General features: G+C 41.7%; 2 protein-coding genes across 9 annotated transcripts in view; one reads left to right on the forward strand and one right to left on the reverse strand.

Moving 5' to 3' along the window:
- Positions 1–7,192, reverse strand: part of USP37 (ubiquitin specific peptidase 37) — a 96,571-nt gene extending 89,379 nt beyond the window's left edge. The window contains exons 1-2 of one of the 7 annotated variants that reach the window (XM_023642339.2): positions 6,586–7,192; positions 1,647–1,742 (exon numbers count right to left, since the gene is read on the reverse strand). The gene's annotated coding sequence lies outside the window, so the exon portion shown is untranslated. Of the gene's footprint in view, positions 1–1,601; positions 1,743–6,099; positions 6,451–6,585 lie in introns of those variants that run through there. The other 6 variants (XM_023642336.2, XM_023642335.2, XM_023642337.2 and 3 more) reach the window with 6 other exon arrangements.
- Positions 6,652–13,876, forward strand: part of CNOT9 (CCR4-NOT transcription complex subunit 9) — a 29,634-nt gene continuing 22,409 nt past the window's right edge. Inside the window, 1 exon segment of one of the 2 annotated variants that reach the window (NM_001301266.2) lies at positions 6,652–6,905. In NM_001301266.2, coding sequence (NP_001288195.1) covers positions 6,882–6,905 — 24 coding nt within the window. In that variant the 5' untranslated portion in view covers positions 6,652–6,881. 2 annotated transcript variants of the gene reach the window in all.

Consider the following 13,876-nt stretch of genomic DNA (forward strand, 5'->3'; position numbering starts at 1 on the left):
TTTCGCTGGTTCGGATCCTGGGCACGGACATGGCACCACTCATCAGGCCACACTGAGGTGGCGTCCCACGTGCCACAACTAGAAGGACCCACAACTAGAATATACAACTATGTACTGGGGGGATTTGGGAAGAAAAAGCAGAAAGAAAAAAAAAAGAAGATTGGCAACAGTTGTTAGCCCAGGTGCCAATCTTTAATTAAAAAACCCCAAAAAACAAAAACCAAAAACATTGGTAAACTTGCCTAAACTGGGATTCATATTATTCATTGTTCAAAGAAGAAACTCCATTTTAAGAGTTTTGTCAAATTACCTCATCTTTCCTTATATATCATTATGGGTCAGGGTGCACATTAAAAGGGAAAGATACAAAACCCCATTATCTTAGTGCTTCTCTTATAAAGTAAAAGTAAAGTAAAGTAAGTAAAGGTCATTAATCTTGAATTCTTCCAATAAAAACTTTTTTTGTGTGTGGGGGGAAGATTGGCCCTGAGCTAACATCTGTTACCAATACTCTTTTTGCTTGAGGAACATTGTTGCTGAGCTAACATCTGTGGCAATCTTCCTCTATTTTTTTGTATGTGGGGTGCTGCCACAGCACGACCTGATGAGCGGTGTGTAGGTCCATGCCTGGGATCTGAACCCACGAACTCTGGGCAGCTGAAGCGGAGCACACGAACTTAACAACTATGCCACCGGGCCGGCCCCAATAAAAACATGTTTTTAAAGATTAGCTTATTTAGCAAAATTTGGAAGTCAAGACTTCAAAGTTCACTAAAGTATATGAGAAATAAAAAACTTTATTGGTTACTTCTCTCGATACATAATTCTCTCTATTATAATATAATACATAACTTCTCTGTATATAATTCTCAAACATTTGATGCAGAGTTTTGGTTAAATGTATAAAACTTTACTTTAGATACCGAACATTTTCTTAATCATTTCTACTGGCAAGTTCTTTCTTCTAAGGAAAAAACCCCTAAAAGGTGCAGGACGTAAAACTGGCAGAACCAATAAGATAAAACTTCTTAATGTCTCAATTTAGTCCATTACCTGCTCTTGCACTACATGAATTAACCATCTCTACTTTGGTACATTCACCATACTATCAGGGTTTGCTCTGCTTGGTTAAGAGAAAGACACTCAAGTTTCTTTTGTAGCATGATCTAGTAACAGTTAAACTTCCTATGAATCTAGGACAACAACAAGGTTTCTTTGAACTCTGTAACGCTAATTTACTATCAAAGCGATATTAGGAAAACAAAGTATAATAAAAACTAACCATTCTTTAAGTATGTCCAAAGAGATTCCCCTTTCCCTAAATTTCTTCACAATTGTTAAAATTACTGTTAACTTTGAGCCTTCTATGAAAGCTCAATCAATAACAGTGGCAAAAAATATTTCTGTACCCTGTACAGTTATTTAAATGCTCATATTTTAGGTACTGCTTTGAAAACATCCTTATACAGAGGGCATTCTGTGGTAAAGGAAGCATGCTAAAGCATAAAACTGTTACTACAAAATAGAAGAAAGAAAACTGTCAATTCTCGCCAATTCACACAGTCTTGGAAACATACACCCAAAATAAAAACATTACTTACTTTTCAGTGACTTTTACTGAAAAACCCTATGTAATAACAATTCACCTTTATTCTGATCCTTGTGCCAAAGGCAATGCACTCTTCTTGGGAAACTACTCATATTCTGCAGCTATGCCAGTTCTCCGGAAGCCATCAACTCAGCTAAAGAAAATATAAGTGTGCCTTTTTAAAAGAATCCAATTTACAAAATTAAAATTAAAAAAAAGATGACCACTTATACAACAAAGATTAACCCTTTGATTATTTAAAAAACACAAACTACCTTACTGAAAACATTTAAAATATAATGCTCAAGATACACACACACACACACACACACACACACACACACACACACACGAGATCAACAGAACCTCAGGGATACATCTGCTGTTCAAAATGAGGGACTCCAGGAGGAGCCTGCACCTTGATCAATTTGTTTCTTGGTTTATTTTCCCCTGCTACATTTTGAAACTAAGAAGGCAGTGAAAACAGTATCTCCTTTGTTGACTTTATAAACATTGTTACATGATGATGTCTTAAATCTTAAAATACTACCATGATGATGTGTTGGGAAAAATTTCAAAAGGTGGGTAAACTTGGTTTTCACTTTTCTGTTAAAACTAACTTTATGGGTTTGTTTCTCAAATTTAGGCCTCTCTAAGCCTCAACTTCCCCTGAAGTTCGACCCAAACATCTCTCAATGCCTTCTTGAATGCTATAACATCAACTTTAAACTCATTTGTTCACTCACTAAAAATCATTTACTGAGCTACTCCAATGTGATGGCTCTGTGAGAGGGATACAAATGCAAAGATGATACATTCCATGCCCTCATTAAGAGACTCCCCAGACTTCCCTACATTTGTCCTTCTACTGTCATTCAGGCAAAAAATCTTAGCATCAGCTTTAACCTCATTCTCATTTATCTAAAACTCAATCTTTTCATAGCCACTACCCTAATTCAGAAACTCTTCACTTTGCCATCACTCCCATCTAACATTTACTATGCAACATTTACTAAGCACAGCGCTAAGCGCCATACATGGCTTATCTCATTTAATTTTCACAATAATCCTAAAGGATAGGAATTATTATTATCTATGTTTTACAGATGAGGACATTGAGGCTCAGAGAGATTAAGTAATTCATCTATGGTTAGAGTCAGCAAGAGACAAAACTAAGTCTAACGCCAGAACCCATGTTTTTAACCACTACCATATTGCATTCTCATCAATGAATTGCAGTAATCACTTTCCAGTCTCCAATCTCTGAGGATTTTTCCATCCAATGAATCCTTTACCCCTAATATCCTTTCTAAAGAACTCCTCTTTCTATCTCTTACCAACTAAAGTAGGCACTAGTTGTCTCCTTAACTTTCTCCCTAAAGTGGAGGGTGAGGGGCTCTTATCTTCTTTTGTACTCCAAGAAAATAAGGAGCACTTACTAAGTGCTACATACTTGCTTGATGCGAAATCCCTCCTAAATATTCTTAAGACTTTTATTTTATTGTAAGAATACTTAACATGAGATTACCTTCTTAACAAACTTTTAAGTGTACGATACAGTATTGTCAACTATAGGTACAATGTTGTACAGCTTATCTATAGAACCTACTCATCTTGCTTAACTGAAACTTTCAAACATTTTTAACAGCTCATCATTATCTATAAAATAAATCCAAATGCCTATGTTTGGCATTCATACATTTCCTATTTTTTATTTTCTATTTCTCAACACAAATCTTGTTCTACATACAAAAGAATTACTAAATTTTAATATTTTCTTCCACATCTACCACGACCAACTTACTTAAATATACAGTTTTTCTTTACCTACTTTTGGAAACCTCCTCCTCACTGGTATCATAGTTTAACCTGTTGTTAAAACAAATAAACCACAGCTCTGATTTCTAAGGGCTTTCTTTCCTAAAAAGATCCATAAAACAAATGCACAAAGAGACTAAATTAACGTGGAGGCTGAGAGTAAAGAGAGAAGTTGACTTAGATAAAGTTTATCTCCAATTCAAAGACTCTAAAATCTGAATGATTTTATGATATAAGAATGATATACCAATTTTATGATATAAGAAATCATCCAAAGGTGGAAAACTGTTTTTTTTTCTTTTGTGTCCTTTAATTTGTCTGCAGAGTGAAAAGGTGCTTTTCTTCAGATGACAAGATTTTCAGTAAGCTGTTGTTTCCAAAAGACCTGATGGTTCTTACAGTAAGCTCCAGTTTACTTACTCATTTAACAAATTCTTGAGAAATAGAAATGAAAGTTACTAACACATTCTAGTAGGAGAAAGACTAAATAATCACACAAGTAAATATATAACTACAAGTTCTGAAAAATGACATAAAGTACAGGGCATGATGGAAGATTATAACAGGGTACCTGATTTAAGACTTAGCGGGCAGAGGTTAGAGAGTATCAAGAGAAGGCTTCTCTGAGGAAGCACCACTTAAGCTAAAAATTAAAGAATGAGTTAATTGGGGGATGGTTTTGCTGGAACAATCCAGGCAAACAGAAGAGCATGTGCAAAGGCCCTGTGATGGAAAATAACTTGGTGTGACTAAGGAAATGAAAAGCAGTGTGGCTGGAGTTTAGTGAGGGAGAAGAGGATGATTCAAGATGAAGCTACTGAAGCAGGAAAGAATCAGGTTACACAGAATCTTCTAAACCATGGTAAGGATTTTGAATTTTACCCTAAATGTAATAAACACTTAGTGATGGGAAATCCACTGAAAGACTTTAAGAAGAGAAATGACATGTTACTGCTAAATGGAGAAGTGATGTGTTTGTTTGGGTTTGGGGAGGAGAATGAAAGGAGCAAGAATGAAAGAAAATAGGGCAACTAGAGAGGAGAGTATCGACCTGGTTCAGATTATAACAACAATTACAATAACAATTAATGCTTACTGGCTATTTACTATGTGCCATGTGCTTACTATGGTTATCTCGTCCAATCCTCATAACAATCCAACAAGGTGATTATTATTCCCATTTTACAGATGAGAATACAGGGAACCAGTGACATTAAGTCTAGGTAAAACAGGATTGTGGCTTGAACAAGAAAAGTAATCCTGAAGATGTACAGAAATAGATCGAAGACATATATTGGAAACAGAATAAATAGAACTTGAAGAGGGTATGGATACATGGGATAAGGGAGAAGTCAAGAATGGCTTTCAAGTTTCTAGCCTATGGAAGTGGATAAATGGATATCCAGTTAAAGAAACAGGATACTGGAGGAGAAAGAATTGGGGTATGGAAACACGAAGACTTTGGTTTTAGACTTGTTATATTTTAAATTCCTAAGAAAAAAAATCAAGTTGAGATGTCAAGCAGACAGTTGGCTATTTTGATCTTGACCTGAAAACAAAAGGAACAGGTTGGAAAAAAAAATTCTTAAGTCATCAATACATAGGTGGAATTTAAGGCTTAGGGTGGAAGGGAAGAGTAGGAGAACAGGTCCTCGGACTGAACCTAGACATTCCATTTTACCCTGTCAAACACCTCTTCCTATGATCATTGGTTACTTTGATGTCACTGGGCTTCTCAGTCCTCATTCAACTTTACGTTTCAGCAGAATTCAACATTATTGATTACTTCTTCCATCTCTTTTACAAGATTGGTACTCGTCTATCCAGTTATTAAACTCCAGGAATCCCTTAGTGTTCCATCCTAGGTCCCTTTCTTTTTCAGCACTACACTCTTTTTAGGCAATTCAATCCATATCCACAGCTTCAATTACCATCAGCACAGCAGAAAAGATATATACATTAACCTATCTCTCCAGCCCAGAACTCTCTTCTGAGCTCCGACCCAGTACGTCCAACTGCCTACTTGACATCCTCTTAGATATCTCTTCCCGTTAGAGACTTGTCAGATACTGCCACCCCAAAAAAGGCATTTACACGAAGCCAAAATTTTGAAAGGATGACCACAAAACCACTACAGCCCAACAGGACACAGGATTTTGTCATCAGTTATCGTTTCCTTTCATGGACCATGACCTAAAATAGGTAAACCTGACAACCTGATCTGATGGCTAGAGATGGGGAGCAACCAAATGCACGACAAAAAATACAATTCACGCCTTTTAGCGAGAGATAGTTAAGACAAGGAAGAAGGGGGAGAACGGTCAAGAGAGTGAGAGAGTATCATGTCCAAGGCCTGATGGATGTGCGGCAACGGAAGTCACCTGAAGACACAGCGGGCCGCGCCAGGGGCGAGTGGCGGACGCCGACAGCCCCCCCGCGAAAAGGGGCCAGGTTCGGACTGCGGAGGGAGCGAGTGACAGCAAACGCCGGGTCAAAGGAGAGAGAAATCCCGGGGGAAGACCCAAGTGGAGTACCTGTGAGGCCCGGGAGCGTCGAGGGGGTGGGGGCGGGCTGAGCGGCAACCGGGCGAACTCCGGAGGAGTGAACGCCGAGTGGGCGGACCGCACGGGGCGGGGGGGGGGGGGGGGCCGGGGAAAACGGCTCCGTTGAGAAGCTCGCCGGGTCCGCCTTACCTGTGCCCGAGAGTCAGGAGCCCGGGACAGGCCCGCCGGAAGCACGGAGTCCGCGCGGAGGGGGAGGAGCCGGGGGCAAGGAAGGAAGGGACACCGGGCACCAAGGAGAGGGACCGCTCGCTCCCTCCCAGTCTGGGAGAGCGGCTGATGGCGGGAACTGTGACCACACGCAAACACGCACGCACGCACGCACTCTCGACGCGACCAGACGGGGCGCGTGCGCGCAAGCCTGCAAACTCCGCCCCTCCCACGCCCTCGCCCCGCCCCAGCACCGAGCGTAGTCTCGCTGAGGCAGCTCCGCCCCTGCTCCGACTGTAGTACGCATGCGCACTGTACACTTCGCCCACTTTGAGCCTCCCACCATTTCCCTCCTACTCAGCCCAGTTGGGCATGCGCACAACTTGTCCTCTCAGGACTGCTGGGCTTTTCCCGCCTTGTACTGGCCTCCGGAGGAGGGTCAGAGTTCACGCCCCTCTCTGGGGATACCTGCTCGAAGCCGGGGGATGCGGGAACTAGTGGGTGGCGGATGTCCTTCCGGTCCTGAATTTTAAGGGGCAAAGGATATACGCTGAGACTGTTAATTCCGCCGAGAGCTAGGAGGTGGGAAGAAGTTGTGTGGGCGGGGTCAGGGGTGAAAGGTCAGAGGGCTGCAAAGGGGGCGGAGCGAGCCGGAGGCGGATGGCGGCTGAGGCGGCTCATCATCTTCGGCGGCAGAGGCGCTGAAGCGGGGACGCGGGTCGGGCGCGTCCGGCAGTGGGAGGAGAGCGGCGGCCGCTCCCAACATGCACAGCCTGGCGACGGCTGCGGTAAGTGGCTGGGCCGCCCGGCCTGGGCCCAGAACCCCTCCTCGGCCCTGCGCCTCGGCCTTCTCTCCTGGCTCTCTGCGTCGGGCTCGGAGTCCTGCTCCTCCTGTCCTCCACCCGTGAAGCCCCGTCGCCTCCTCGCCGCGCTGGCCTGCGGTGGAGCCGGCCCCCACTTGCCTCACCGGCCGGCGCTCGCGGCCTCTCGCGCCGCGTATCGCGCCCTTTCCCGGCCCCGGGGCCTGGTGCGGCGCCCAGAGCGCCTCTCCCGCCGCCCGGACAGGCCATTCATTGATTCTTTGCGCTGACCGACAGTTTCCGCGCGCCGGGTGCGTGCTGGGCGCGGGCAGGGATGAGGGGAGCGCCGTGGTCCATCTGACACTGCCGTGCTCGCGGAACTCACTGTCTGGGCACATCGCAGCGGGAGGGAGATGGCTTCTAGCTCGAACAGCTTGCGCTACGGGGGGAAAATATGAGACGTGGAAAGTGAATAATGATTACGTCTGACTTATGGTTCTCTGCGCTTAAAACCTTTTTTCTCACATCTCATTTTACCAGCGTCATCTTTTAACAAGAAAAACGGATCATGTAACTCACCTGTCTGAAGTCATCCTATGGCTTCCCGTTGCATTTAGATAAAATCCAGACTTCTTGCCGTGGCCTACAAGGCACTCCCTGTGCGATGCGGTCCTTACTCATGTTTAGTCTCGTCTTATGTCACTTGCTCTGTAGGCTCCAGCTACAGTGGCCGCCGTTCCATCCCTTCCACCTGCGCTTTTCCAATCCAAGGTGCAATTTCTGATCTCTGTTCTTAGAATGCTCCTCTTACCACCCCCCCCCCACTTACACACACACACACACACACACTCACACTCACACACGGCATGTGGATGTAACTGGCTCCTCTTCCCACAAGTCTCTGCCTGAATCTCCCTAGAGTGGCCTTCCCTGACCACCCTACTTAAAGTACTTCTGTAACCCCCAGCTTCTCTCTGTTAGAGTACCCTTTACAGAGTTGATTTCAGTTTGTAATTTTTGTATACATTTGTCTGTTGTCTCCCTCTTGAGGGCAGGGACAGGGGTCATGTGTGTCCTGTTCACATGGTTACCCCAGTGCTAGGACAGTTCCTGGCACAAAGTAAGGGCTCAGATACTTTGCTGAGCAAATATAGCCATAATGGGAGCACATAGCCATAATGGGAAAATGGGATCATATGATTTGAGCACACTGTTCTGAATGCCCATCCCAATTTTTCTGTTTCACTTTGGTGAAGTGGCTTAAGGAGAGAGTAATATATTGAAATTGCATTACCAGCCAAAATGATGTAAGTACTAAATAGAGGACCAAAACATTGCCTTAACTTTAAATATAAAAAGTGAAAAGATGAGGCCGGCCCCATGCTCAAGAGGTTAAGTTCGCGCGCTCCACTTCGGTGCCCCAGGGTTTTGCTGGTTTGGATTCTGGGCACGGACGTGGCACAGCTCATCGGGCCGCGCTGAGGCGGTGTCCCACATGTCACAACTAGAAGGACCCACAACTAAAAAATATACAACTATGTACTGGAGGGATTTGGGGAGAAGAAGCAGGAAAAAAAAAAGTGAAAAAATGAGCTGACTGTGACTAGGCTATAGAAAACATTGTTATTTCCAAGGCCAGTGGCATCTCTGCCTCCTGTCACCATGTTGCTGAGTGTTTGTAACTATTCAAAGTGGAAAGGTACCTTTTATATCTCTCAATTAGATGATTGCAATTTCCCCAGCTTTTTTATTTCTTCTCCTAAATTACACATGTAATTTGAGAAGAAACAAGTCAGAAGATAAGCTTCCTACTCGTAGGGGAGGAGCAGGTTAAACAAAGGATTCTTCTAAGGTTGGTTTGTCCATCTCTCAAAATCTGGCTGTGTCTTCAGGCTTTGATATCAAATTATCCTTTTCCCTGTGCCTCCCCAAACTCTATACCTAGTCAATTCCTTTTATTTTCAGTTGCTCCCTAATGCGTCTCTTGAACAGCCATTAAAGCTGTGGTTCATTACTTATAACAAGTACTCAATACATGTTTTCGTCAATTAAATTTACAATGCCTTAACATTTATTTAAAGTTTGAGCTTTTAGATGTGCTTTCATCCACTGTTTGGACCACACAGAAATTCTGACAAATTCCTTTGTACCACTCACTCACTAGAATATCTGGTTAGTGAAGACACTGAAGCATCAAAAAGTTGAGCCACCTCTTTCCCAGTTTTTCATGCCTTCCGTTAGACGAAACTACCTGTGTTATTCTCATTTGGTAAATGGACAGTAATGGTGTATATCACTCACTAGAAATTGAAAAGACTTAATAATACTTGCAGGGGCTGGCCCCGTGGCCGAGTGGTTAAGTTCGTGCGCTCCGCTGCAGGCGGCCCAGTGTTTCGTTGGTTTGAATCCTGGGCGTGGACATGGCACTGCTCATCAAACCACGCTGAGGCAGCGTCCCACATGCCACAACTAGAAGGACCCACAGTGAAGAATATACAACTATGTACCGGGGGACTTTGGGGAGAAAAAAAAAAATCTTTAAAAAATAAAAATAAAAAATAATACATGCAGCAGTGACTGCAATAAGCTAAGCCGCTTGAGAAGATGCTTACTTTTTGCCTGATGATGAAAATTTGTATACCTTTATTTGTCTCTTTTTTAAAATAACATCACTTCAGCTAGGGAAATTGTCTATCAAAGGAGAATGCGATCACATGTGAATGCAGGATGTTATTCCCTAGAGGGAGGAGTTGAGATAATTTGGGAAGTTTCTTAAATTTTGACTCTTGAGTAGTATTTTATTAGGCTAGAAATGTATGGTAGAGTCTTGTCATTCTTTACAGAATACGTTCTATCATCATTATTGCCATCATAGAATATAATTTCATTCTCACATCTATTAAATAGGGACAGAAATACCACACAGGATTTTTCTAAAAATTAAATAAGAATAACAAAGTGCTCAGGGGTTGGCTAGGTTCACTCATTGGTTAAATGATTTGCTCCCAGACTTCATCCTTGGGACTCTAACTCCTGCCTCAGCAAAGTAACAAATCACTTTGCTCTGGACCTTGGAGGTTACTTCAGATTAATAGAGCTACACATATTCATGTACCGTGGTCTTCTGTAATGAATATTATGCTGGTGAAGTAAAACAACCAAAGGTAAACCTTTAGGAGATGCATTAGGTATGCATTTTTTAAAAAAAATCTCCCCAGTAACTTCCACTGGCAATTCTAATTTCCTTAAGCCTTAAGTTTTTCCCTCACTTTTAACTTAATTAGCAACATCATTAGTCATTTTATATTTTTTTGTTGAAGCTGTGCTGGACTCCCAGACACCCTCCTCTTTGGCAAGTAAAAAGAACATTGTGCACTGTGAAGGACCTGATTCAAACACTGGCTCGTCCCATGTCTCCTCTTGAAGCTTTAAGCAAATTGCCTAACCTCTCTTTGCTTGTTCACTTCCATTTTTAAAAAGTTATCTTGAAGAACATTCTGGCCTTCATTTTATAAAGATATGAAGATAATTAAGCTAATTTAGTATTTCACTTTGGCACTATGCAGAAGGTGTATTTTCTTGGAATGTCATCATTGTTTAGATGCCCAAAGCCATATGTTGAGTCATCTCCAGACTTGGGAAAATCTTCTCAATTTCAATCTAATTCCATTCTTTATTTATTCACTATCGTGTATTCATTAGTAGGAAAACCAACAGCTGTTTTGGCCCTTGAACATAAAGTTGTATTGACAGATTTGACTGTTTTCTGTTTAAGAAAGCCATCAACATCAATTTTATAATTTACCCAAAGGAGACTAAATCATATTTCTTTCCCATTTATGGGTAAATGTGGGTCTTTTTTATTTAAGTTCTAAATATCTTTCTCCTTTTCACATTAACTGTTAAGATCTTTCAGAGATGGAAGACCTATTAGCAGTATCCTGTGTTTGTGACACTTGGAGTTATCCATTAGTGACTCACTTTGGTAAATGTCTTGCCTGTATTAAGCTTTGTTGAAAGAGAAAAGTGACTTGAAATACATTTTATATATACAAACCATTAAACAGAAAAGAGGAGAGTGATTCCCTCCTAAATTTTGATAATACAAATATATTTTTAACACATTTGTTAAAAGGAAAGGACCACTGACTTTAAGCAGGTTATAACTAAAAATGTTCAGTTATATAGAATAGAGCTCGCTTCTAATCTCAGAAGTAAGTGTTGAAGATGATAATTAGTAGTCCAAATCAGACTTCTCATAAATGACTTCATGTTTCTGGGTATGTAACTGAACCCACTGTTTATCCAGATCCAACTGTCAATGAGCTATGTTAGAATATTAAACTTAAAGTTCTGTGTTGGGTTTTTTTTTTTGGTTTTTGGGGGTTTTTTTTTGGTGAGAATGATTTGTTGCTGAGCTAACATCTGTGCCAGTCTTCCTCTGTTTTGTATGTGGGATGCCACTACAGTGTGGCTTGATGAGCAACGTGTAGGTCCACACCCGGGATGTCAACCTGTGAACCCTGGGCCACCCTGGGGTTCAGCAGAGTGTGCAAACTTAACCACTACACCACTGGGCTGGCCCTGTGTGTTGGGTTCTTAAGAAATAATTTCTTCAACTTGGAGGGGTATTTGTGATTTCAATCCTTTAGACCAGGTAGGGCTCACTGATTCTAGAGAGAAGTAGACAATAGTTTAAATCTAATTCTGCCATACACTTGCTTTGTGAACTTGAGAATGTTAAATCTCCCTGAGCTGTTTCTTAGAATTTTGAGAATAAAGGGAGGTAATCCACAGTGACTGTCTCGGAGGATGTTCAATAAATATCATTTCCTATAAATGGTGTGTAGAACAGGCAAACCTACTCTGTAGTGGCAGAAAGCATATCCATGGTTGCCTAGGGCTGGGTGTGGCTTACTTGAAAGGAGTACTAGAGAACTTGTGGGGGCAATGGAAATGGTCTATATCTTGATTGTGGCAGTAGTGTATAGATTTCTAAAAATTCATTGAAATGTACACTTAAAATGGGTGCACTTAAAAGTTTTATTGTCTTCAAATTATACTTCAATAAAACTGATTGTTTTTTAAGAGCCTCTTAGATTAGTCTCTCACTTATAACTAAGAACTAAATAAAGTAATTTCTAAGATTTTAGAGGCAACTGAGACTTTGGTAATTGTTTAATATAGTTCCTCATTTTACCAATGATAAAATTGAGGCTTGGAAAAGTAAATGATTTATCCTAGGTCACACAGTTCTAGAAATGTTCACTTCTGACTTCCAGTCCTGTGTACATTCCACTTATGTGCTTGTCTAGTTACTTGCAAATTGAAGTCTTTCTGTTCTTTAACTTGATAAACAGAGTCTTAATCCTGGGCCCATGGATGGGTTACAGGGATCTAGGAATTCCCTGAAATTATGTGTAAATTTTGTGGAAAACAAATTATGTGCAAAACAGTTTGCAGTTGTACATTTTTCTTTTCTTTTCTTTTTTTTTTGAGGAAGATTAGCCCTCAGCTAACTACTGCCAGTCCTTCTCTTTTTGCTGAGGAAGCCTGGCTCTGAGCTAACATCCGTGCCCATCTTCCTCTAGTTTATACGTGGGACGCCTACCACAGCATGGCTGCCAAGCAGTGCCATGTCCGCACCCGGGACCCGAACCAGCGAACCCCGGGCCGCCGAGAAGCGGAACGTGTGAACTTATCCGCTGCGCCACCGGGCCGGCCCCATGCAGTTGTACATTTTTCTGAGGCAAAGATCCATAGATTTCATTTGATTCCAGCAGTGTTAACGTCTGCTCTTGTGGTAGTATCCTGCTGTTATTGTTTAGGTGCTTAAGTTAGGTAGTCTACAGGAGGGAAGTCATCAATGAGTTTGCTTATCTGCCACTGAACAGTGTGCACCGCTAGACTGAGTTCCATATCAGCCACAGCCTCAGAAAATGTATTGGTAAATTATAAATTAAAAGAACTGTAGCAGTTGAATTAGGAATCTTTGGAAGTGATCTTTAACGAATGGAAGGAGGAGGAAGTCCACCCACCGTGGTCTGCTCATGTTTTCGTCAGTTGTAAAATGAAGATAATAGCCACGTTGTGATCATTAAGTGAAACCGTGTGAAAAAAAAAAAAGTACAATACAGTTCCCACTCTTCCCTCATCCACCCCACCCCCTCTTTCACTTCCCACTCCCTTTTAGGAAGACATCAATGTTCAGATCCTAATATTTTTGTGAAAGGTGTGCCTAATGATCCTTGGGACTCAGAAGGAGAGTAAGATGCACCATCAAGACCTAGTGAGATTCTAGAGTTGTGCTTTGGAGTTTTATTCAGTGATGATGTCTGAAGTATTTTATCAATCATTTGGTAATATAAATTAATATATAAATCAATACATCACTCAAAATGTAAAAATGTTTTTCCTTTTATTCTCCCAAATAACTAAACTTCCATGTGTGTTATAAAATTACTTGTTGATGTATGTGGAGGAGGGGTGTGTGTGTGTGTGTGTGTCTTGGTAGCCATCACTAGCTAAATTAAGCCAATCTGAGCTGTGATTTGACATAGGGAACTAAACTAGTTTACTGATTTTCCCATTAAAATGATGAGTATTAAGTGCCTTGTAATCTCAATAAGTAGAGAATTTCTCTTAACATCAAGGATTATTCATGATGCTGATTGTGTTTCAGACTCTGCTGAGCTAACAGCAGTAGCATTTTAGTTTCTGTTTGAGATTTTTATGTATTCCCTATCTCTGTTGTCTAGGTCATAGGGGATAGTTTTTAGAGTCATCTTTAGGTCAGACCTAATCTTTCAGGCAGGTGAGAAGCAGCACTGGCAAAGCAGTTAAGAGTATGGACTGTTGGGGCCGGCCTGGTGGCATAGTGGTAAGTTTGCGTACTCCACTTTGACACCCCAGGATTTGCAGGTTCAGATCCCAGGTGTGGACCTATACACAGCTCATTG

Source organism: Equus caballus, chromosome 6, assembly GCF_041296265.1.
Source record: "Equus caballus isolate H_3958 breed thoroughbred chromosome 6, TB-T2T, whole genome shotgun sequence".
Taxonomy (NCBI): domain Eukaryota; kingdom Metazoa; phylum Chordata; class Mammalia; order Perissodactyla; family Equidae; genus Equus; species Equus caballus.